This window comes from Pinus tabuliformis, chromosome 2_2 (genome assembly GCF_031772625.1).
Source record: "Pinus tabuliformis cultivar Carrire ecotype Pingquan chromosome 2_2, CPIR1, whole genome shotgun sequence".
In the NCBI taxonomy this organism is placed as follows: Eukaryota; Viridiplantae; Streptophyta; class Pinopsida; order Pinales; family Pinaceae; genus Pinus; species Pinus tabuliformis.
Window position 1 is genome coordinate 921574729 of NC_142300.1, and position 26404 is coordinate 921601132.

Sequence of the window (26404 nt, forward strand, 5' to 3'; positions counted from 1 at the left end):
AAAATTTGAGGTGAAATCTTGATTTGTGTTATTTAAACTAGTTTTTTATTGTATATATGGATTAAGCACCCTGGAAAACCCTTAGGACACTTCAATTGCATAGGATTACCCATCAAACTTGTGATTTCAATAAATTCCTGCCGGACTTTAGAAAAATTACACGAAAAACCCACCGTAAAAGCTTCCAAAAATTAGCACTAAAGACAACTCTTTTTTGGATTATATATATGATGTTATGTGATTTTTGAAATGATTCGCATATTTAATTTGTAGTTTTGAGTAGTTGTGATTCAGAGGTATCTAAGTTGTCAAAATCAAAGAAGGATTGCACTTGGGTATCTAAGTAAAGACAACTCCTTTTTGGATTATATATATGATGTTATGTGATTTTTGAAATGATTCGCATATTAAATTTGTAGTTTGAGTAGTTGTGATTCAGAGGTATCTAAGTTGTCAAAATCAAAGAAGGATTGCACTTGGGTATCTAAGTTGTCAAAATCAAATAAGGATTGTACTTGGTCTAGTCAAAATCAAAAAAGAATTGTACTTGGTCTGGCCACAAGGGTCCTAAGCATGGCTAGATTTTTACCCATGAAATTTCAAACCAATAACCTTTATCCATTACACCAGGAAGTGCTTTAATAGTACACCTTTTCACAATTTACAACAAACGCCAAACCCCATTATCTCTAAATCCTCAAATTTCTTTGTGCCCATACACCATTCATCTACACAACACCCACAAAAACCCAATCTTACACAACACCCACAAAAACCCAATCTTTCTTAATATCAAGATCAATAACAAACAAATTCACACTAAAAAAAGAAAAAATATAATCACCAAAAAATGAGATTGTACCCTTCATTGCAACATCCAAATAATCCCACCTACAAGAGGGGATTTCTATAGCAATATCATATATGTTGGAGGGCAACCTGGCTTTGGCATAAATGAAACCATATTGTAGGCTCTCCATATTAGAAATTTCACACCGCTCTCCTCTTAAATAACCCCTAAGATGTTTTGACAGAAGAACCTGCCACTTTTTGGATTCAGCACCCTGGAAAACACTGCCTCTACAAGATTTTTTTCAAATTTTTTTACCTGAATTCCAGCCACTTTTCACGGTCCGGATAATTCTTTCACCCTATTAAACGACTCCAATAAATAATATGAGATGTGTTTTTTATTATTTTATTTATTAATTTCTGCCTCTACAAGATTTTTTTCATCCTCTTAAATAACCCCTAAGATGTTTTGACAGAAGAACCTGCCACTTTTTGGATTCAGCACCCTGGAAAACACTGCCTCTACAAGATTTTTTTCAAATTTTTTTACCTGAATTCCAGCCACTTTTGACGGTCCGGATAATTCTTTCACTCTATTAAACGACTCCAATAAATAATATGAGATGTGTTTTTTATTATTTTATTTATTAATTTCTGCCTCTACAAGATTTTTTTCAAATTTTTTTACCTGAATTCCAGCCACTTTTGACGGTCCGGATAATTCTTTCACCCTATTAAACGACTCCAATAAATAATATGAGATGTGTTTTTTATTATTTTATTTATTAATTTTATTAGAAATTTCGCTGATGATAAATTTAATTAATCTAATTATAAATTTTAGTGAAATGATAAATAATAAATTTAAAATGGTATATTTTTTGAAATTTTAAATTGATTTCTATATTAAAAATATATATTTAAAAAATACGTCATATTAATAAAATTATTAATTATTTTTATTATTAAATAATAATTTAATTAATTTATCAAAAATTATTAAAATAATCAATTCAAGTATTAAAATTGTATATATAGAAAATGTTTTTCACAATTTTAAACTTTTAAATATATCCTATTTTTTAAAGTTTACTTTGTGCTCCACTGAAATAAAGCAGAATCAAATGCCTAAATAAAAAGTCTATTGAAACTGTTTTTATTAGGCGTTCGCTGGGGAGCAGCAATTTCGTCGGCCAAAAGTTTTAGGAATCTTTATATATATTTTTTTAATTTTGATAGTGAGAATGTTTTAATTATGTTTTTGATAGTAAAAATAAATTCAGGACAATCTAAAATTTGTAAAATATACTAAAATATTGAAACAGAATGTTTTAATTTAAAATTGTCAAATTTTTAAGGAAATTTTATAAAAAAATAATGCTTAAATTTCCATCATTTTCCAGAAAATAAAAACTAGAATACGGCTTTTATTATCGTACACGGTCGACACGACAATCACGGTTCACAGCATAGCAACGTTACGTTACAGCAACCCCTTTCTTTCCCCAGAATAGGACAAAAAGAAAAGAGAAAGAAAAGGAAGGGGGTAACTTTTACATGAGCAAGGAACTACCTCATCTTACAGTGAAGGATGGAAGGAACTGGCTTTTAATGAGGAAGGAACCATCTTTAGTCTCCGTGAAGAAAGTGGCTGATTTCTTATGAAAGAAGCAGAGGAATCGTTGCATCATTCGTGTGAAGGGTTTAGCTTTAGTTAAATGTGAGAGCAGGCCTCTCGTATTTTTAAATATAAATTTGGCACATAACAGAGCTGCAGCGCAGGAAAATAGGAGAACGTGGTAAAGGGGATAGAGGAAAGGAGAAGAAGAGGAAGACATTAAAAGGATGGAGGATATGTATGGTTTAATGGCGGCCTTCCAGTTATTGCAGCAGCGAGCTGCCGTCAAACACGCCTCGGAAAGATTCGATAAACGAACCCTCCTCCAGCTTCACGATGATATCGGCCGTGAGCTGAGATCCCCAGCAGAAGGCACTGTACAGATACGCTCATCCGTCACTGACCCAATTAGCAGCGGTGGCGCAGCTTGTTCGGCTCCGCTGGAAAAGCTGAACCCTATTTCCTTCGACGAGTTGAAGGTCGGGGAGGTCCATCGAGGCCGCGTGGTTTACGGGATGTTATGCGCAGATGCCCACAAGATGGCAACCAATAAATCCCATGCTATTGGGCCATTAATGCATAAGATTTATTGGTTGCCAGTACCTTATGGCTACCATGAGCCATGAAAGCCATACCATGAGCCATGAAAGCCATACATATTTCCGGCGACGTTCAGCGTCAACTTCGATGGCGCAGGCCTCTCGCTCCGGAAACCAATAAATCCCATGCTATTGGGCCATTAATGCATAAGATTTATTGGTTGCCAGTACCTTAGGGCTACCATGAGCCATGAAAGCCATACCATGAGCCATGAAAGCCATACATATTTCCGGCGACGTTCAGCGTCAACTTCGACGGCGCAGGCCTCTCGCTCCAACTCACGAAAGTCCATCATTCGTACTTCATCGTTAATACAACTTGTAGAAGCATTCAATGCCACCTCTTCCTTTACCATTTCAAACCTCCTCGGTTTTCGATTTCAAACTGGCATTGGCGCGCATACTCCCATTTCAAACCTCCTTGCTTTCGATTTCAAACTGGCATGGGCACGCATATTTTATTTTCAAATGAATTGAGATCTTAAACGATTTCAATCTGGGCAATAGCACTCAATTTTTTTTGTTATGCTGCGCTATTGTATCCACTCTCGGAGAACAGCAACCGACGAAGCATAAACAACCTCAACAGAACCAGAAACTATCCACAGCTCAAGTCACTGTTTTTCAAGGTTTCTTGTTCTGTATGCAGATATGGAAATAGCGAAGAAACTAGCTTTGAAACGCTTCCTCCAAAAGCGAAAGGAGAGGTAATCAAACTCTACATCTTCTATAATATTTTCTCTGTATAAAGTGAGATGATTGAATCGGCAAATGTGTATTAATGCGATGTTTTTTTGGAGTGCAGATTCAACAGCGTTGCTCCTTACACCAGCGTGGAGAGGGCAACATTGCCTTGGAAAGTAGGAAAGGATTCAGATGACCAGATCATACTGTCGTTGGGTTGTGTATGACAACAATTGTAAAATGTTGGGGAATGCCACTGACTTTTAATTGCATCACGCAGCATGTTTTACCCTTAACCGATCTGTTTTTTAATCAAATTTTTAGATCGAGGGAACCAACGCGTTTTCTGTATTTCTCCACTGTGAGTACACGGTGGCAGGCAAAACTGATGGCCCGGATAAGAAAGTGGCACTCGAAACGGCAATGTAGCATGAAAGTGCAGAGGAATTTCTTAATCCGGCAGTATTCAATCTTGAAACATTCAGATTAACATTAATGTTGTAACATTTTTTTTAAGTATATTATAGATTTTTGTAATATATCTTATTTCTGTGGATGTTTGTTTATTTCCTCAAAAAAAAAATGAATTTAATTATTAAATAATTTTTAGAATAATTATTAATTAAATTAAATTATAGATATTTAATTTTTTAATAATATTTTAAAATATTCTTAATAATATTTATAAATAAATTAAATGTTTAAATTTACCATTTCATTTTTTAAAATAAATTGTTTAACTAAAAATGATATTATATAAAAAAGTTTTATATAAATCACGATATTAGTTTATGGTTTTGTAATAAAATAAGTTTATAAATTAACAATCTCAATATGAGTTTCTATAATTAAATAATTTTATTTATATATTAATATTTTATAATAATAAAATTATAATTTAATTTGATTTTATATTTATTTTGCTATTTAATATATCATATATATTATGGAGTAATTATTTTAATATTTGTATTAGACTAATGAAATATTCTCATTTAGAATTTTCAAGATTGTTAAAAGAAATATTTAATGAGTTGTTAGTGGAACTATTTTTTATTTATGGATATTTCTTTTAAGTCATTTATCTTTTTAGTTTTGTGTTTGGGAAATATTATTAAATTATAAAATATTTTAAAATCTATTTTTTTTTATAGTTAGGCTAACCATTTTTGTGGAAGTAAATTTAGTAATAAAATGATTTAGTCACTAAAGCTTTCTTTCACGATTTATTGTTTCAAAATTTATTTGATCATAACATTTTAATGAGAATATATTTATTAAATTTATTAAGGGTTATATTTAATTAATTAATACAATCTTTTCTACAATTTATTTAACTTAATTTACAATATATCAAAACACAAATACATTTAGAGACTAACAATATTTAGGTGCCTAATAATTTTTAGCATTTTCCATTTATAACTTTTATTCATGGAAAAACCACGAACATTTGTTCCTCACAAACTCATAGTCCACCTCTCTCATATTTCAAACTTTGAATAGAGACTTAACTTAAATTAGTTTGGACTTTGAATAGGGACCCAAACCTTATATTAGGATAGATAGATGGACATTAAATGGTAATTAATCCAAAATCTTTAGTTTAGATCTTGCTTAAAAATTCAACCGATGTCATTAAATATTTTTTCGGAAAGTAAAATTTAAATTAATTTTAAAAAAAACATCATAGCAAATTTGGGTTTGCCATAGTTTACCTTGGTTTAGCAATAAGAAAACCAAAAAAATAGAAAAACCATAATTATTTTAGCATCCAAACATAGTGTCTTTGACAATTCACACAATTCATATATACAAATAAACAGTGATACCACCACACCACATAACTCATTTTGTAATAAACTAAATTCACACAATTCATATATACAAATAAACAGTGATACCACCACACCACATAACTCTTGACTTGTTCTATTAGATGGCTTTCAATATCTATATAGGTTGAGATCTTGCACGGATTCCATTTTTCTCAAAATAAAGCTTAAATGAATTTTGAAACTCAAATGAATTTTGGATTACACACTTGATAGCATGTTGAAGTTGAACTTTTCAAAGCAACTTCCAAGATTTGGAATTTTTTTGACATGAGAAATGTTTAATAAATAATTTTTTTTTAGAATAAGTTAGATTCATATACTATTTCTTGTTATTATATTTGTGTAGATTGAACTATATTGGATTTAATTTGAAGTTTGATTTAAATTTTAAATAACTTTTTATATAATTCCTTTAGAAAGGAAAGCCATCTAATAGAACAAGCCAGGAAAAAATAAATAGAATGAGCGACAAAATTTAAAAACAAGAATGTCAAGAACAAGACCATTAGTAAAACAACTAAACCAAAGGAAAAACCCTAGGAGGATGGAAAAGACAAGGCTCAAAAGAGAAGGATCCGGGAAATCTCAAAAGCAAGAAAAGGTTAAAGGGGGGGCGGGGGGTGGAAGGGGGGAAAGGAAGGCAAGACTAAGAAGAAAGGGCAGGGATCCAGCAACTACTGATCTTCCAGTCGTCATCTCTATTGAGATTGTTAGGCCTTCTTTCAATTTCAATAGCTTCCCTGAATTTACGGTGATGGAACTGCGCAGTTCCATCACCGAAAATTCAGGGAAGCTATTGAAATTGAAAGAAGGCCTAACAATCTCAATAGAGATGACGGCTGGAAGATCAGTAGTTGCTGGATCCCTGCCCTTTCTTCTTAGTCTTGCCTTCCTTTCCCCCCTTCTCTCTCCCCCCTGCCCCCCCTCTTTTGAGCCTTGTCTGTTCCATCCTCCAAAGGTTTTTCCTTTGGTTTAGTTGTTTTACTAATGATCTTGTTCTTGACATTCTTGTTTTTAAATTCTGTTGCTCATTCTATTTATTTTTTCCTGACTTGTTCTATTAGATGGCTTTCCTTTTTTTTTTTTCTCTTTTTAAGCTTTTACCTTTACCTTAAGATCAATATAAATTAAATATATTCCAACAAATATTATTAAATCAATATCAATAGTATTGAATTAATTCCACTAAATCAATATTTTTGAAAAAAACCCCTTTCACTTTCCCTGGTGATAATAAGTTGATTTAACAACCTAAGATTAATATATAAATAAAATGAAATTTAATAACATTCTTGTCCCTAGTAATTTAAGTGATTAAATTAATTAAAAAGGAATTGAATAAATTAATTTAATAACAAAGAAATTTTTTCTAAAAACCCCCCTTCACAATAAAATCTATGTTCCAAATCAATATCAATATTATTAAATTGATATTAATAATTTTAATTCCACTAAATCAATATTATTAAAAATAACCCCTTTTACCTATCCCTAATGATAATAAATTAATTTAATAATCTAAGAATAATATATAAATAAAATAAAATAAAATAACAATCCATAGTAATTTTAAATGATTAACTAAATTAAAAAGGAATTAAATAAATTTCTAAAACCCCTTTACTTATCTCTAATGATTTAAATAAATAAATTAAAAAAGAATTAAATATATTTATAATATATATAAATAAAATAAAATGGAATTACATTCTAATATATAATTATTTATTATATTTATAATATTATTTTGACATTAAAATATTATCTAGCCGTTTTTCTATATAGTCGTTGATGGTCAACCTAGTCAACCTTGCTGTTGGGAAGGTCTGCTCTCCTTATTTAATGTGCGGCCATGATCTGACTCCTCAAATTGTCGTGACAATGAACCACACTAGTTGGTTCGATACGCGTGGACAAAAGTTTTCTACATGTAATTTATGGGGAAACTCTTCTCATAATTGTTATGAAAAGCCTCAATTCTACAAATAATTTTGACCTTTAAAAATAGTAATTTTAATTTTAACCTTTCAAAATAGTAATTTTAACATTGTAACGAGACATAAAAATTTATTCGAAATATTCAATGGCCAATGAAAATATATATTCTGTTATTTTTTTACTATATCTAAATTTAAAAATACTAATACAAACACACATTCCTTGATAATATCAACTGAAATACTAATAAAAACACACATTCCTTGATAATATCAACTGAGAAACGATAAATCATAGAACCAATTGATAAAAGACACGGATTTGATACCAGAGTATTTTTTCACATATTTTATAACATGTAATGCATTTTGGCCAAATTTTCAAAAATGATCAGACTCTTCAAACTAGACAAGTATTCCACTTTGATGGTTACTGCACTGTACTTATACACCTTTCCTTCTTGTTGCAACTGTAAAACTCCCAAACATACTCATAATTTCAACATCATCTGTCAGGCAAGAGCTCCAAGACCTGTGTTGTTGCTCCAGGCAGGATGAGAACTGCCATCAATGTCTGCATGGCGATTTCCATCTGCTGGACGGCGAGAGAGTCCTCCCACTGTGACCCTGCAATCTGGGCATTGAGATGTCTGCTTTGGTCCTCTGCATCCCCCTACCACGTAGTAATGGCCATTCAGACATTGATACCAATGCCCTCTTCCTCCCACACCTTTGGTAATAACTTCAATAACCTCTAGTTTCACTCAATTTTCCAGCCCCACTCTTATTTCAGCGGTTTTTGCATGATCATGGTTTTTCTACATAATGATGTCGCAAATCGCCAAACCAGACGCAAAGTCGTTCGAGCGGAACAAACTAGTGCCCACTATAAGTAGTGCATCAATGGCCAACTCATTATCTGCTAATATGGAATTAACATTATTGTTGCTGAAACTATATTTCAGTCTCAGCGTTGGAAGCTTTTCAAGCATGAGCACCTTGTAGGAGTTGTGCTCTATGATAAAAGAGAGACGGTGTATTGCTTGATCATGGTCTTGCAATCCACAGAGCGCACAGGCTTGGCAACTCTTGACATCTCCTCCCCGTGATGAACATGTCCCCTTTGTTATTCCCTCAGGGGGCTGGTTCTGTTGAGGTTGTTTATGCTTCGTCGGTTGCTGTTCTCCGAGAGTGGATACAATAGCGCAGCATAACAAAAAAAATTGAGTGCTATTGCCCAGATTGAAATCGTTTAAGATCTCAATTCATTTGAAAATAAAATATGCGTGCCCATGCCAGTTTGAAATCGAAAGCAAGGAGGTTTGAAATGGTAGTATGCGCGCCAATGCCAGTTTGAAATCGAAAACCGAGGAGGTTTGAAATGGTAAAGGAAGAGGTGGCATTGAATGCTTGTACAAGTTGTATTAACGATGAAGTACGAATGATGGACTTTCGTGAGTTGGAGCGAGAGGCCTGCGCCGTCGAAGTTGACGCTGAACGTCGCCGGAAATATGTATGGCTTTCATGGCTCATGGTATGGCTTTCATGGCTCATGGTAGCCATAAGGTACTGGCAACCAATAAATCTTATGCATTAATGGCCCAATAGCATGGGATTTATTGGTTGCCCAATCCTTTCCCATGATCTTTGAATCTAGACTTGGTAGGGACTAAATCTCACTCAAACCAACTAATTTACATCTCATAAGTTATCAAACACAATAAATTATTCTACTGAAATGCGCAACTAAATCAGTTTTGCCATTTAATTGACTTACCATGACTTGCGCATAGAAAGTTTTGGTGAGTTTCAATTCATTAAGATAAACGTGGTGATATAGAATTTGGTTGGAGAAATCCTATACTTGGCCATCGCGGTGGCAATGAAAAACATCCACATTCGATCAAAATCAATCCCATTTACTATGACAACCTAATATTCCGATGGCAAAGTGGTGGTGGTACATTTGCAGTAGTTTTAATCATCTTGTGAGTTTAAATTAGACCATGTGGATTAAAAGGGACGACAACAATTTAAACACATGCCTACTATTTAATCTAGAATCTTTCTTCCAATTTCTATATGGAGTTGTCTATAATGCGACTTTTTGGAGATTCCGGTGACGGAATCCGGCGGAAGAAATTGAGGTTAAATCTTGATTTGTTGCAGTTAAAATGGTTTTTTAACTGCATATTTGGATTCACCACCCTGAAAAACCCCTGGGATGCTTTCATTGTGCAGAAACTAGCTATCAAACTTACGATTCCAATAAATTCCTGCCGGATTTTGACCGGAAAAACCCACCGGAAAAAATTTCAAAAAATCGCGTTATAGACAACTGCATTTTTTTTTTTTTTTTCCGGAGAAAAAAGCTAAAACTTTTTATTAAGGAATATAAAAAGTTTTACAAGTCGTCTTTGCATCTTTAGCCCAACCGAGGGCATCAAAACAGATATAGACATTCCCCAAAACAGTTGGGGATCTTACAAAGTTACCCAATGCATCCCATATCCAAACATGATTAAGGGACGCGGCACATCAACCGGGCCTGTCAACTGATGAAAAGAAATTGTCCAAAGGAACGCGGAGAGATATCCGCAATAGATGCCAATACATATGCAAAGTATAGCCAATGAGGCCTCCTTACAGGAAGGATAAACAGCCTCATACATAAGAACGAAAAGTATAAACAGCCAGATGAAAAAACATAAATAAAAAGCATCTCGTCCACTGCCAGACAAAGGATATATTCAGATACAAAAAGCAGATCACCCCGAGTGATAAGAGCGAGTGTCTGTAAAAGCAAGGGCGGCATGATCTGCGAACAAAAAACAGAGGTGCATCGAAAGAACTCCACAACCCTGTAGCCACAAAATTTTTTGGAAAGAGATATTATGATGAGAAACTATACTGGCGGAGCAAAAGGAGGAAGTTGTGAGTGGAAAGACTGTCCCTGTCGCAGTTCCTCTATGGTCCAGCTGCCCAAAACTTGTTGTAAGCCTGTTTTAGAAAGCTCATCTGCTGAAGAGTTTTTGTCCCTATAAATATGACATATAGAGATAGAATTAAAATGAGACTTTAACGACAATATATCATCTAAGGTAGACTTCAGAATCTGGTTTTGACATCTTGCTTTCCCGTTCACCCATTTGATAACATTCATGGAGTCTCTGAATATTTGAATGCTCAGGATGTTCATTTGTAGAGACCAACACATTAAGAGGCGTAATGCAACCAGTTCAGCGTAATTGTTTGTTCCCTGACCCAGCCCTACAGCTGCTTTGAAAGAGTGCTCTCGGTTTAGATGAATACAAATACATGCCCCAGCCCTGTTATGTTGTGATGCCCCATCAAAGAAGGCCCAAGGGGAATTTTCATTTATCATCAGGGGAATGTCACGGTTAGATGTATATTTTGACTCAGGAGGAGGAAGGGAAGAGTATATTGCTGCACAATTTGTAGCCACAGATGTTGAAGAGAAAGACTGATCTTGGAATAAACATTTGTTCCTGGTCAACCACAGACCCCAGAAAAAAATGGGAAGGAGGTTCCTGAGATTGCCATCTGGGTGGTTAGTCCACCAATTCCTCCAGACTTCATCCAGCGAAGTTGGTGCCCAATGAGCTCTAATTTTTAACAAGTTTATAATTTCCCCCCAGATGCTTAGAGAGACAGTGCATGAAATGAAAAGATGATTTATTGTTTCATCATCCGCCTTGCAGAGAGGACATCTCCCAGGGCCAACGAAAAATCTGTTCTGTAGGATATCCCATGTTGGGAATTTTCTTTTTAAAATACACCAGAGGAACACCCTAGATTTCAGGGGGCATTTGAGCTTCCACAAATGTTGTGACCACCACTCTGGCTCGGACCAAACTTTCTTTTCCATGAGAAAACCATACCCATCTTTTGGGGTATAAACACCTGTTTTGCCGTGCGCCCATAACAGCATATCAGGATCAGGTTTTATCCTTACATTTGTTCTGTGGAGTTCATCAATGAAAGAGGACCATTCATTATGCCATCTGATGTTTAGACCCATGTCCATAGCGTTCTTCCATGCCTGACCCCATAAGGTGGATTGACCCACTTTCTCCACTTGATTTAGAGTATAAAAACCCTTGCTGTCTAAGTGCCTCAAGAGGCCAGGGGATAGTGCAAAAGATTGATTGCAACCAACCCAGGGATCCCTACCAATGCGAACATTCTTCCCGTCGCCAACTTTCCAAGCCAGGCCTTGTTCAATCACAAAGAAAGCCTCCACCGTAGCCTTCCAGATAACGGAGGAGTGTTTCGTTTTCTTGTTTTGACTGCGAATCCAATCTTCCAGGGGCAAAGGGTCGATGTATTTTCGCTTAATCACCCTTGTCCATAGGTTCTCTACGGTAATAAGTCTCCATCCTGACTTGGCAGCCAAGGATAGGCTAAACTCAGGAAGCCGTTTTATTCCCCAACCGCCCCATTCTTTTGGCCTAGCAATCTTGTCCCATGCCACCCATGGAAGAACTGAACTCTCATTTGAGCCAGCCCATAAGAATCTGCTACACAGCCTTCTAATTTTCTCCAAGATGCCCTTGGGGATCCAAGTGAGGGCAGCCCAATAGACCGGGATAGCTAAAAGAACAGATTTTAATAATGTCATTCTTCCTGCTCTTGAAAGCCATCTGAAACTCCAGTGGGAAATTCTTGCTTCGATCTTTGCAATTAACCAGTGCCAGTCCTCTTTTTTGTATGCATCCGGTTTTAGCCAAAAACCCAAGTATTTAAAGGAGGAGTCCAAAGACTGAAAATGGAAAGGGAAAAGGTTTTTCATTGAGGAGCATTCTCTCCTATTGAGCCCAGCCACACATACTTGGGATTTCCCAGAATTTATCAGCATACCAGTAGCTTTCATAAATAGTTCAAAAATGCTTTTAAGCTCCTTTAATTCATTATGAGAACCATTGGAAAAAATCAAAATATCATCAACGAATAGCAAGTGAGAAATATAAAGGTTGATAGCAACCTCTATACCTTTGATCTTGTTTAATCTTCTGGCTTTGTGAATCAACCTGCTAAGTCCTTCTGCCACCAACAAGAAGAGGAGAGGAGATAGTGGACAACCTTGTCTGAGGCCTCTTTGACTTTTGAAGAAAGGGGATAGTGGACAACCTTGTCTGAGGCCTCTTTGACTTTTGACAACTGCATTTCTATATAGACCAATTCTTTTTTAAATTATTATAAATTATTATTATTATACCGTATTTCGAGTATTTTTTTATTTTTGCATCTTACAAATACAATTTTTTTCATATCTAATAGCCTTTGACATGTCCCATGTGTCCACGTACGCGTTGAATTGAATGCATAAATTTGACTTAGATTCCACCTAAAGCTTTACCTTTTTTGAAATATAAATAAGATGTATTGGGTTAGGATGGTCATTTGTATAAACATTTGTACGGTTTGAAATTTATATTGTGATAAAGTGCATTTAGCAGTTTGATCTTGATCATCATCAAGATGGAGGGTGAATTCAAACTAATTGTCTATTTCTTTAAAGGGACTTATTCGTCTTCTACTGTGCCACATAAATCTTAACTAATGATAAGAAGCAAATTGTGAATGCAAAGAGAAAAAATGCTTTGATACCCAAGTTTCGCTTTACTGTGGAATCCAATGTCTCATGATGTTTGACTTATCTAAAAGAAGGTTTTTGATATTTGGTTTTTAGTTTTCTCTGTCATGTTTCTTTTTGTTATATAGTTAATAAACTTTGGTGTTTAGGCCCTTAGTATAGTCTTTTTGTATTGTTATTGAATTGTCAAAGACACTATGTTTGGATGCTAAAATAATTATGGTTTTTCTATTTTTTTGGTTTTCTTATTGCTAAACCAAGGTAAACTATGGCAAACCCAAATTTGCTATGATGTTTTTTTTAAAATTAATTTAAATTTTACTTTCCGAAAAAATATTTAATGACATCGGTTAAATTTTTAAGCAAGATCTAAACTAAAGATTTTGGATTAATTACCATTTAATGTCCATCTATCTATCCTAATATAAGGTTTGGGTCCCTATTCAAAGTCCAAACTAATTTAAGTTAAGTCTCTATTCAAAGTTTGAAATATGAGAGAGGTGGACTATGAGTTTGTGAGGAACAAATGTTCGTGGTTTTTCCATGAATAAAAGTTATAAATGGAAAATGCTAAAAATTATTAGGCACCTAAATATTGTTAGTCTCTAAATGTATTTGTGTTTTGATATATTGTAAATTAAGTTAAATAAATTGTAGAAAAGATTGTATTAATTAATTAAATATAACCCTTAATAAATTTAATAAATATAATCTCATTAAAATGTTATGATCAAATAAATTTTGAAACAATAAATCGTGAAAGAAAGCTTTAGTGACTAAATCATTTTATTACTAAATTTACTTCCACAAAAATTGTTAGCCTAACTATAAAAAAAAAATAGATTTTAAAATATTTTATAATTTAATAATATTTCCCAAACACAAAACTAAAAAGATAAATGACTTAAAAGAAATATCCATAAATAAAAAATAGTTCCACTAACAACTCATTAAATATTTCTTTTAACAATCTTGAAAATTCTAAATGAGAATATTTCATTAGTCTAATACAAATATTAAAATAATTACTCCATAATATATATGATATATTAAATAGCAAAATAAATATAAAATCAAATTAAATTATAATTTTATTATTATAAAATATTAATATATAAATAAAATTATTTAATTATAGAAACTCATATTGAGATTGTTAATTTATAAACTTATTTTATTACAAAACCATAAACTAATATCGTGATTTATATAAAACTTTTTTATATAATATCATTTTTAGTTAAACAATTTATTTTAAAAAATGAAATGGTAAATTTAAACATTTAATTTATTTATAAATATTATTAAGAATATTTTAAAATATTATTAAAAAATTAAATATCTATAATTTAATTTAATTAATAATTATTCTAAAAATTATTTAATAATTAAATTCATGTTTTTTTGAGGAAATAAACAAACATCCACAGAAATAAGATATATTACAAAAATCTATAATATACTTAAAAAAAATGTTACAACATTAATGTTAATCTGAATGTTTCAAGATTGAATACTGCCGGATTAAGAAATTCCTCTGCACTTTCATGCTACATTGCCGTTTCGAGTGCCACTTTCTTATCCGGGCCATCAGTTTTGCCTGCCACCGTGTACTCACAGTGGAGAAATACAGAAAACGCGTTGGTTCCCTCGATCTAAAAATTTGATTAAAAAACAGATCGGTTAAGGGTAAAACATGCTGCGTGATGCAATTAAAAGTCAGTGGCATTCCCCAACATTTTACAATTGTTGTCATACACAACCCAACGACAGTATGATCTGGTCATCTGAATCCTTTCCTACTTTCCAAGGCAATGTTGCCCTCTCCACGCTGGTGTAAGGAGCAACGCTGTTGAATCTGCACTCCAAAAAAACATCGCATTAATACACATTTGCCGATTCAATCATCTCACTTTATACAGAGAAAATATTATAGAAGATGTAGAGTTTGATTACCTCTCCTTTCGCTTTTGGAGGAAGCGTTTCAAAGCTAGTTTCTTCGCTATTTCCATATCTGCATACAGAACAAGAAACCTTGAAAAACAGTGACTTGAGCTATGGATAGTTTCTGGTTCTGTTGAGGTTGTTTATGCTTCGTCAGTTGCTGTTCTCCGAGAGTGGATACAATAGCGCAGCATAACAAAAAAAATTGAGTGCTATTGCCCAGATTGAAATCGTTTAAGATCTCAATTCATTTGAAAATAAAATATGCGTGCCCATGCCAGTTTGAAATCGAAAGCAAGGAGGTTTGAAATGGGAGTATGCGCGCCAATGCCAGTTTGAAATCGAAAACCGAGGAGGTTTGAAATGGTAAAGGAAGAGGTGGCATTGAATGCTTGTACAAGTTGTATCAACGATGAAGTACGAATGATGGACTTTCGTGAGTTGGAGCGAGAGGCCTGCGCCGTCGAAGTTGACGCTGAACGTCGCCGGAAATATGTATGGCTTTCATGGCTCATGGTAGCCCTAAGGTACTGGCAACCAATAAATCTTATGCATTAATGGCCCAATAGCATGGGATTTATTGGTTGCCGGAGCGAGAGGCCTGCGCCGTCGAAGTTGACGCTGAACATCGCCGGAAATATGTATGGCTTTCATGGCTCATGGTAGCCATAAGGTACTGGCAACCAATAAATCTTATGCATTAATGGCCCAATAGCATGGGATTTATTGGTTGCCCACAACTAGGGTTTAGGGTTTCATATCCTAATACAATCCGAAGATGGGCGATGATTCCCAAAAATGAAATCCATTCGTACATGTAAATTTGAACTTTTTCAGTGTCAAGTCCTCTTTGCACTATTATATATGGCTATTGGCAGCATTGTAACGGTCATTTTCATAAAACATTCAAGACACTGTTCAAGATTATGTCAGTGACGCTGAATCTGAACAGTGTAAGGAGGAGAATAAATGTCACACTAAAACGTTTTGGGTGTAATTATTTAGGCTGTATTATTATACTATTCCAAATATAGTTACAACTATGTCAAAGTCATATTATATTAATAATTGATAATTGAGTATTAGATTTATATTAAATTTGTATTTCATTATTTATGAGAGCTCATTTGTTCCACGAAAAGTTAAAACCAAAATTTCAGTTTGAATAGAATAGAATATTCGTGCATCTAATATAGAATTTGAATGTGGGAATTTATCTTCTAAGAAGGGAAATGTTGAATGGATCGATCGGAAACTCTTTCATTCATTCATTCCTTCCACTGAATACTTTGACCACATAGAGAACGGAACTTTCAGGGCCAATGTAAGTGCTTCTAGTACCGATTCAGAATAGAAACTCTTCTTGCGATCAGCTAATGGATTTGGATCGCAATTCATGAATAAAACAATTGAATGATTTTGTTGACGTATTTGACCAATCAAATGTTTTATAGTTAGGAAACTTAATTGATCATTGGAACTTAAATGTTCCATCGCTCTAGAGGAACTTGATCCATCCAAATAATGATCATGAGAAATTGCTTAAAAATCTTCCTGAAAAAAGAGTAGATATAAAAAGCATTGTTGCCAAAAGCTATTTTCCTTTCGGCATCAATGGAACTCATCCATTTTCAACCCTCAACGAATAATATGGCCCTTGTTCATGAGAATAACCTCTAGTCGGAACAAGATAGGAAAAAAGAGATATATCCAGATATCAAGATTCTATCTTCTATAGTGTGGATCTATTCCAATCCATCTATCTTCTATAGTGTGGATCTATTCCAATCCATCCATTCCGATCTAAAACTGGGATTAATTTATTATTATTTATAAATAAAGGCACAAAACCTATGGAATCACACATGGGGATGATATTATTTCATTATGGAATTGCTCGTGCATTTCGTAATAGATGGGCGTTATTGCTTTATGGCTAATAATTACTATAGTTTCAGATATCTTGATTCATTCTTCTTCTGTTTCTGCTCCTCTCAATGATTCATCCCCCTATTGGGTCCCATTTTTTCCCTCCTTTATGTTTGGATAAAAAGAAGTGCTCAATCCTTTAGGAGAACTAAAAGTAATCATCTTTCTTCATATCTCTACCATTTATAATGTGTAATGCCCAAACCATTGTGACAGAGATACATAAAAAGAGCTGACTAATCTAGTGCAATTTGATCCTATTGATGAAACCCCCTTCTAACTCTTAGTAGCTCAAAATAGGATCAATTCATTCATTAACAACCTATATATGGTAATATTAGCCTGTATGTAATATTATTGGTAGCTATAAATATATTTGGATGCCTCCCCTAAAATTGGAAAGTCTAATAGGATAATAATCATATAGGAGATCATGGATCAGAAACATAGTTTCGTTCTAGATATGTATATAATCAAACCATCCAATCAAAAAAATTACAAAGTGATGGTATAACCATTTATTCTTTGGAATCTAGTTGTTCATCGTAAGCGAAAATTTACATATATTATTTGTAGCATGTGACTATTTCCCATTCTCTATTTTTTTTAAAATGTTGAGATAATTTTCATTATTTTATTAATGGATTTTCTTTTTAAATTTATAGTATGAATATATTAAGGAAATTATATCTTTTGTTGAAAAAAATATAAATTTTCTATAAAAATCTATACAAATAATGGATTAGTATGAGCAAATATCATATTAAAGTTTATAAAAAAATTATCCACAAATAGAATTCTTGTTATCTAGGTAGCTAGAGATAATGCAATCATGATCTACTATACTATTTTAATTGTAATTTTTATTAATATAAAATTTATATCCTTATGTTTTTACTTTACTTTAATTATATTTAAGTTAATTAGAATAACTACTCTCAAATATAAAAACTAGTTTATACTTTTCAAAATTCAATAATTAAACTAAATTATAGAGAATACTAGCCATTTAAAACTTACCTTATACTTCAATAAAATTAAACACAATCAAATCCCTACATAAAATCCCTTTTATTATATATATTTTTTATATTCCTGAAAAAGGGAGGGAGCAACTTTTAAATGAGGAAGGAAATACCTTTCGTTACAAAGAAGGATAGAAGGAAGTGGATTTTAATCAAGGAACTATAATTAGTCTCCGTGAAGGAGGGAAGTGACTAAATTTCTTATGAAAGAAGGAACCGATGCATCACTCATGTCAAAGGTTTAGTTTTAGTGAAATGTGATACACGGAATTATGTGTTAGAAATATTAATGTGGCATATAAGAAATCTGCGAAGCAAGAAAATAAAAGGAGAACGTTGTAGAGGGGCATTTAACACTGAAGTTCATGTTATCTTTATTTTGCTTGTACATTTTAGGAATGGTATAAAACCTTAACGATTAGAATTAGTTAATTAAATATTTGATTTGATTTTGATTTTGATTTTTATTTTTATATAGATTGTTTTGGGAATATTTTAAAATTATAGAGATAAAAGTTAAATTAAGGTTAATGAGTTGATTTTCAATTATCAAATTTTGGAATATTTCTCATATTTCTAATTAATTTAAGTTTAGCATTTAAAAACATAAAAATAAAACTTTAGAAGAGGAGAAATGATGTTAATAGCTAAAATTATAAAAACAAGATTTTATAGGAAAAGAGAAGAAGGGAAAAACATAAAAAAGATGGATGTTTTGTATAACGGCCTTACATATATTCCAAAAGCATGTCGTGTCAATGCCACAAAGAGATTAGATAGGTAAATCCCCTCCAATTACATAATGAAATTCAATGTCAACTAAGGAGGTTCGTAGCAAAGGTCACGTTTGAAATATGCTTGTTTGTCACTGACTCCAGTAGCAGTTGTGGCACAACTTGTTTGGTTCCATTGGACAAGCTGACCCCATTTCCTTCGAAAAGTTAAAGATCAAGGAAGACGATCATGGGAAGGTGCCTTATATGTAGTTTCATGACTTGACGAAGATAATGGACTTTCCATTATGTTGTAAATCTACAATGTTCTGCAATGTTTCTCCCTGGCAGGTGGACATAAAAGGCTTTACTCCAAAGATGCTAATGAGGGATGAATTTGTCACTCCTAATCACCCTTTTTATCACAAATTTCTTTATAAAAATCACATGTTTTGTCCATTTTTATCACTTCCCATTCCACTTATTCATCATAATTAGAGTGATTGGATCCAATGGTAATGAACAAGTTTTTTTTTAATAATAAGTTAACAATTTTGCATGTTCTGGTGAATGTGGGTATCAAGTAACACATCCTTTTATGTTTTTGATTGTGAAAAGAATAATTACAAAAATCTTCATCAATAAACACATGACGCTGAATAGGTCTTTCAGAAAGTACTCATACTGAGGATTTTCTCTACAACATTAAAGTCCGCAACAATTTGTACGATAATATTATAAATAATTTTGGATTTTTATTTATTTTTTAACAAGGATGGTTGATGTATTTATTGCAAAAAGTGGGGCAAGCTCCTATTACAATCAACAGTGGCTTTTAAAAACTGAGCAATGAGAATGCGCTAATGGTAGTCCCTTCTCCTATGCTTATATTCAAAAGTTCTGTGAGTTCTTTGGCTATTCTTATTTTCTGACTTACATTTTATCTCTGGGAGAGCAAATTCTGCGACCTTTTCCTTATGCTTTTCTTTTTGTTGTTCCTTAATTTTGTCGTTCCTTCTGCTATTGTTCGTTCTGCTTGCTGTTCCTTTCGCCTATTGTTCATTCGGTTGTTGTTCCTTCAGCTTACTGTTCCTTCGGATGCTGTTCCTTTGAACTGTTGTTCCTTCGACCCGATGTTCCCTCGGGTGCTATTACTTTTGGCGCTGTTCGTTCAGCCTGCTTTTCCTTCGACCCGTTGTTCCCTCGATCTACTGTTCCTTCGCCCTGCTGTTCCTTCGGCCTATTGTTCCTTCGGATGTTGTTCCTTCTGTTGTTGTTCCTTCGGTTTGCTTTTTCTTCGGATGCTGTTCGTTCTGCTTGATGTTCCTTCTAATGGTGTTCTTTCTGATTTTTGTTCTTTCTGGTGTTGTTCTTTAAACTGCTTGCTGTTCTTTCTGCTGCTGCTGCTGTTCCTTCAACCTGCTATTCCTTCGGAAGCAGTTCCTTCTACTTGTTGTTCCTTATGGTGTTGTTCCTTATGCTATTGTGCATTTTGGTTGTTGTTCCTTCTGCGGCTATTCCTTCTACCATCTATTGTTGTACATTCTAGTGCTTTTTCTTCTGCTTGATAGTCCTTGTGCTTGTTGTTCCATCGGCTTGCTGCTTGGCGATCTTGAATGTGACTTTCAAGGTACCAAATACCACTCTCCCTCTCAAAAGCAGATCTACCTTCTGTAGATTGTCTAAGGCAAAGGATGAAACGAGGAGGGTCCTCCATTAAGGCTAAGATTACTTTGAGGTAGCAGGCATGCTTTATTTTCCAGTGAGTCCGCTTGTTTGTTTAAATCCCACAGAATATGGTATGCATCGACTGTGTCGAAGTCTTTCAAAGTGTTTTGAATTCTCTGCAAGGTTTTGTTTAAAGCCGGGCTACTAAAATAATCTTCGGAGTTTAAGAGCTTTATCAGAAGCTCCGAGTCTCCAAATATTTGGATTGATTTGTAATCTAACTCCTTCGCAAGCTGGCAAGCTTTTAGGAGGATGTATCTCTCTACTTGATTGTTCGAACTTATGCTTAGGCCCCAACTGAAACTGGTTTTTTCCAATTTGTCTAGGGAGAGAATCAATCCCCCTGCACCTGCGGTGCCTGGATTCCCCTTGGATGCTCCATCAAAGAAGATAGTGGCTTTTGGGGTCCCCTGCCACCACTTAAGAAAGTCACTTGCAGTGAGACGCAGGCGCCAAGTAGGATCTTTCATCAGTTTGTTGATTGAACCTTTCCTTTCTCGTGGCACGCAGGGTCCTAGACACGCAGAGACTTCTGCAGATAATAAAAAGGCAAAAGGTGGTTTATCTATTATTTCCAACAATAGAGCTTTTACTTTGGCAGCCACTTCCACTGATTTTGGGATCCTGTTGTTAAATACACACTCATTTCGAGCCAACCACACTTTCCACCAAAGGCATTTTGGAATAGCTTGCCAGATGTTTTTCCAGCCTGCGTTTTTAGATTTTTTCTCAGGGTTTTGATCTGCCCAGGAGATGTAGAGAGTAACCACTAAAATCTGGGAGGGGGAGGGTACGGTAAGTCCGTGGAGGACCATCTTCCAAACTTCTTGTGTGAAAACACAGTCAACCAATAAATGGTCAGAGGTTTTGACAGCAGAAGTGCATAGGCAGCATCTAAAGGGCCCGTGGAAGCCTCTTTTATTCAGATTTTCTTCTGGTAGTGCCTTTTTATGCATGAGTAACCAAGTGAATAAATTCACCTTTGGAAGGCAAAAGGGAGACCAAACGGATTTCCAGAGCTTCGGAGTCAGCAAAGATGCGTGTGTGACTTGTAATGAGGAGAATCCTTGCGCTGATGTATAAATTCCGGTTCTTCCCCACCCCCATTTATCTTTGGATGTATGATGGACAGGGGCGAGGCTAGAAAGTGCTATATAGAGCAATTTTTTTTTTGGTTCCAGAGGGTCATGAACCCCTGGAAAAGTCCATCCTACCCAATTCCCTTTGCTATCCCAAGAAAATATGTCTGCAAGCCCGAGAAGTCCTTTGTCCACTAGCCATATTTTTAAATTGTTACAGGAATTTAGGGTGGCCAATGGGGCATTCCCTTGAATGGTGTCCTCCCAAAGTAATTTTCTCTGCCCATTACTCAATATTCTGTATAAATGCTGCTGTATATGGTCGATGCTTCTTCTGAATAAATTCCATATTGCTGTTCCTGTTGGAGTAGAAGCAGTTGTCAGGTTTCTCAGGGAGCCTCCCTTTAGGTATTTCTTCTAGAGGATCTTGATAACAGGATGATTTTTATCTGCATAAAATTGCCATATGATTTTTCCACCAAGAGCTAGATTTGCTAATCCTGGATCCCGTATCTGTAACCCACCTTGCTGGAGTGCTCTATTCAGGATATCCCATCTTACCAAATGTAACTTGCTCTGGTTGCCCTTGCCCCCATTCCATAGGAAGTCCTGAAGGAGTTTGGAGATCTGTTTCGTGATAGACTTAGGAGCTAGCAAAAGGGAAGACTGGAAGATGGGAAGGGCGGAGAGGATTGCCTTTATCAAAACCAAATTCCCTGCCTTTGTTAGCCATTGGCCTCCCCAATATGCTATTTTTGCTTTTATCTTGCTAATTACTTCAGTCCATAGGGAGGGAGGGCTTGGTCCCAAGGTTAAGGGAAGGCCTAGATATTTGATCTTTTCCCACTTGTCATACCCTGGGAATCCTAGTATGCAGGAAATTTGAAGAATAGTTGGGTGATCTACATTCCAGCCATAAACCACACTTTTTTTTTTATTGATCAAGGCTCCTGTAACTACACAGAAGTGTTGAAGGATTTCTTTGAAAGCCTTTGCTATCTTAATCGAGGCCCCTCCCAAAAGGAGAGAGTCATCCGCAAAGAGGGCATGATTTATAGGGTCCACCCCTCTTGCTACCTTGATACCTGGGATAGTGCATACTTCCATTTTCGTTGTCAGCTTTCTGCTTAGGTATTTCGCCAACAAGATATAAAGAAAGGGTGACAAAGGGCATCATTGGTGTAGCCCTCTAGAAGATTGGAAAAATTCAGAAGGTTGCCATTGACCAGGGGGGTTATCCAAGGTCTTTGTGTGCAAGCTTTTATCAAGTTGACAAAATCAGTAGTGAAACCGAAGGAGAGGAGGATTTTATAGAGAAATGAGAGTTTAACTCAGTCAAAATCATTTGACATATCCAAATTGATGAGCATACCTTTTTCCTACCTAGAGTGGCTAGAGTGGAGGGATTCTTGCACTTGGATCACATTGTCTATGAGGTGCCTTCCTTTGACGAACCCGACCTGCAGAGTGGAGATCCGGTTCCCCAATAGATGCTTCAGTCTACTGGCTAAGAGTTTGGCAAGGATCTTGTAGGAGGCATTGCAAAGAGAGATTGGCCGAAATCTGTCGAAAGTCTTAGGGTTAACTTCTTTCCGGATAAGGGCAAGGAAGGTGGAGTTGGTGCACCCTCCAACTTTGGCTTTCTTTTGGAAGGTTTTTACCATTTTGAGAAGATCGAGTTTTATTACATTCCAGCAAGCTCTGTAGAAATGTATGTTGAAGCCGTCTGGCCCAGGTGCTTTGTCCGACTGCATTGACCAAATCACTTCAACTATCTCTTTTTCGGAAAAAGGCTTTATTAACCCAGTATTTACATCTACAGTGACAAGAGGGGGGATGTTTGACCGAAAGTTGGTAGCCAGGTCGTCATCGGAAGAACCATCCTCCTGGAATAGATTCTGATAATGGGTTGTGGCTGCTTGTTTTATGAGAGACTGTCCTTTGATAACTTCCCCCTCCCTGTTGGATATTTAAAAAATGTGATTCCGAGAGAGACGGGATCTACATTGTCTGTGAAAGAAAGTTGTGTTTCTGTCTCCAGCTTGGATCCAGAGGCTGCGAGACTTAAGGCACTAGTATTCCTCTTCTTGTCGAAAGGAGAAAAAGGAATTGAACTGGGCGTTCTATTCGATGAGCAGCTGTGCTTTGGTGATTTCAGATCCTTCCATGCCTAGTTGAATCTCAGCTAGAGCCTGGACTGTCTTTTGTCTATGGCTCATAGGAGTGGAAAGGGGTTTTTTTTACCCATAATTTTAAAGAAAACTTAGTGTGTTTGAGTTTCTGTTCCCACATGAAGCTGGGGGATCCTTCAACTGGTTGCACCCAAACCTCAGCCACTATGTGCATAAAGCCCTCTCTCGATACCCAAAGAGGGTTGAATCTAAAGGGAATAGGGCCCAAGTCCTCCTCTTTCTCTATCAACAACGAGATGGGGTTATGATTAGATGTTATTTTGGGCAGGATTTTTGAAGAGATTAAATGCTTTCCCTCCAACATAGTACTTTGAACTAGAAACCGGTCTAAACGGGCAGCAATGTTGGTATTATTAACTCTATTGTTGGTCCAGGTATAACGACCTTTCTTAGGTTTGTGGTCCAAAAGGTCCCATTCAAGAATCAAAGACTCCACTGAGGCATGGAAGGGATCTTTATCCCATACTCTGACTTTTTTCTCATTTGGGTCTAGAGTGGTGTTGAGATCCCCCGCCAGAATGATGTTTTGGGGGGTATAGATTTCTAGGAATTCTGAGAGAGAATTCCAGCAGTCTTTCTTTTCCAAAAAATTAACAAGAACATAAATATTGAAGAGAGCTAGAGAAATCTTACTTGGGAGGTGAAGAAGATCTGTATATATCCAGTGGTGGGTTGTAAAAGAGCTTTCAAGTTGGAACTTATCCTCCGACCATAGGGTTGCAAGGCCCCCTGAAGTACCTCTGGCACTGACCGCTTTTCCTGAGTTCTTTTTCCATTTGGTTTGACTTAAAGATAGAAGAGCATCTTCTTCTATCTTTGTCTCTTGGAGTAGGAGAATGTCTGAGATTTCCATTCTTAATAAGTCTTTCACTGCTTTAGCTTTCAGTGGGTTTGCTAGACCCCTGCAATTCCAAGAGACAATCTCCATTATTTACTAGAGGGGAGCGGTGCAGACCCACCCTTTGGGGGTTTGGTCCTTGTGTTCCTGCCTAGTGACATTTTGATTGTGGACTGACTGCCCTGCATCTTTAGTTTCTTTGCCTCTTCTTCTCTGATCTACTTGTGAGACCTCCTTCTTGCCTTTTTGTTGGATTGCTCGAGGGGTTCATCTTTGGAAGAACCAGGGCTATCTAACAACTTTTTCTTTTTGGTCATTTCTGCATAAGAGGGTGGGGAAGTGGCACCTACTGGAGGGCCTTGATTTTCCTGTTGGATTGCATCTATACAAGGGGTTTCTGAAATGGCTTCTACAGTTTGTTCCTGAGATCCTGAGTTTATTTCTACGTCTTCTGTCTGTTCCATATTCTGTTGCACCTCTCCCTCTTCAAGTTCTGGTTGGTCTTCTGGAGGGTTTAGAGCAACAAAAGGATTTTTTGAGATGGTGGCCTTTGCTATGGCTTGATCTTTGGTTAAAATCTTCCCAACAGAGGGTCCTCCGGTCTCTGGATTCCCTCCTTTCCTTTTCACTCTGATGGTATGTTTAGTTGTGGCAAGTTTTCTAGCTTGTGTCCACTGTTCACCCTTTTCTATTTTAGATTCTTCCTCGATTTTATTCTTTCAGTTTCGTGTGAAATGACCATAGCCATGACAATTTCGACACTTGAAGGGGAGTTGTTCATAATCTAGTTCCTGGATGTGAGACCAACCAGCTATGGTCAACTTGATTGCCTCAGGTAATCCTATCTCTAGATCGACTTCAACACATATTCTGGCACATGAATATTGTTCTCTCCTTTCAATGCTATCTATGTATTTTACTAATTTGTTCCTGATTGTTTCCATAGATTCCGGGTTTCAGCAATGAAGAGGAAGATGAGGTAAACTTACCCAAACAGGAACCACTGAAGGAGTGTCCTGGGAAGGATCAAAGTCCAGCGTCCATTTATTCTGATAGAGTCCTTGGGGGCCCATGAAATACAGACCGTTTCTGAAATGAGATCTCGATCTTCTGCTGATTCGAAAACAAAAACATAATAACCTTTGCCTACCATGTGGCTTCGTATTCCTTCAGAGACAAGGGGCCTTGCAGATCAACTTGCTATTATTAATTTTAATTTGAAATTTTGTATTTTTTTTAACTTAAGTGACGCTGAAACCATTGTGCATAATTTTGGATTTTCTCTACAACATTAAAGTGGTAACAATTTGTACAATGATATTATAAATAGCTTTTATAGCCAAAAGAATTTTCAAGAACCCAGACCATTAATATTGAAAATTTTATCTATAAATGCATTTTTCCTTTTGTAAATATTTAATTTTATTACTATTACTACTTTTTATTGTCAGCTCAACCTTGCTATTTTGTCTCAACCCACTTGAGGTTATGGAACACATGAAGCTTGAAAATAGGATGTGAAGGGAAAATCAGGAAAAGTAGTTAAGTTAGAACTTTCTATTTTGGATGAGTGATAAGTTTTGATACATCTAACTACTATAACTAAAAAAAATTGTGTCCATTATTCTTCGAAAGAACCAGTGGAAGTAGCAATAGTTGTGTTTGTTAGATTTATTTATTTATTTTTATATAAACTATGACAACCAAACCGGGTTAAATGTTTTTCATTTTGTTATTAGCATCTTCTTTAATAGAACTCAATTGTTTTCTATACTTGTGAGTGTATAATATGTTGCAACCAATCAATACACTGTAAAGAAAGGGTCACTCTATAATCATGGTGGTTATTTTCTTCCTTGTATACATTTCCA

General features: G+C 35.3%; 1 protein-coding gene across 1 annotated transcript; it reads left to right on the top strand.

Annotated features, from left to right (window-relative positions):
• Window positions 1-2550: 2550 nt before the first annotated feature.
• On the top strand, window positions 2551-4173 carry LOC149196074 (uncharacterized). Its single transcript, XM_089409042.1, has 2 exons — window positions 2551-3716; window positions 3815-4173. Exon 1 carries the CDS (start codon window positions 2638-2640, stop codon window positions 3034-3036), a length of 399 nt encoding a protein of 132 aa, XP_089265168.1. The 5' UTR covers window positions 2551-2637; the 3' UTR covers window positions 3037-3716; window positions 3815-4173.
• Window positions 4174-26404: the final 22231 nt, after the last annotated feature.

Bases quoted from the DNA above. Each gene is read 5' to 3' on its own strand.
- LOC149196074 (XM_089409042.1), top strand. From the start codon at position 2,638: ATGGAGGATATGTATGGTTTAATGGCGGCCTTCCAGTTATTGCAGCAG.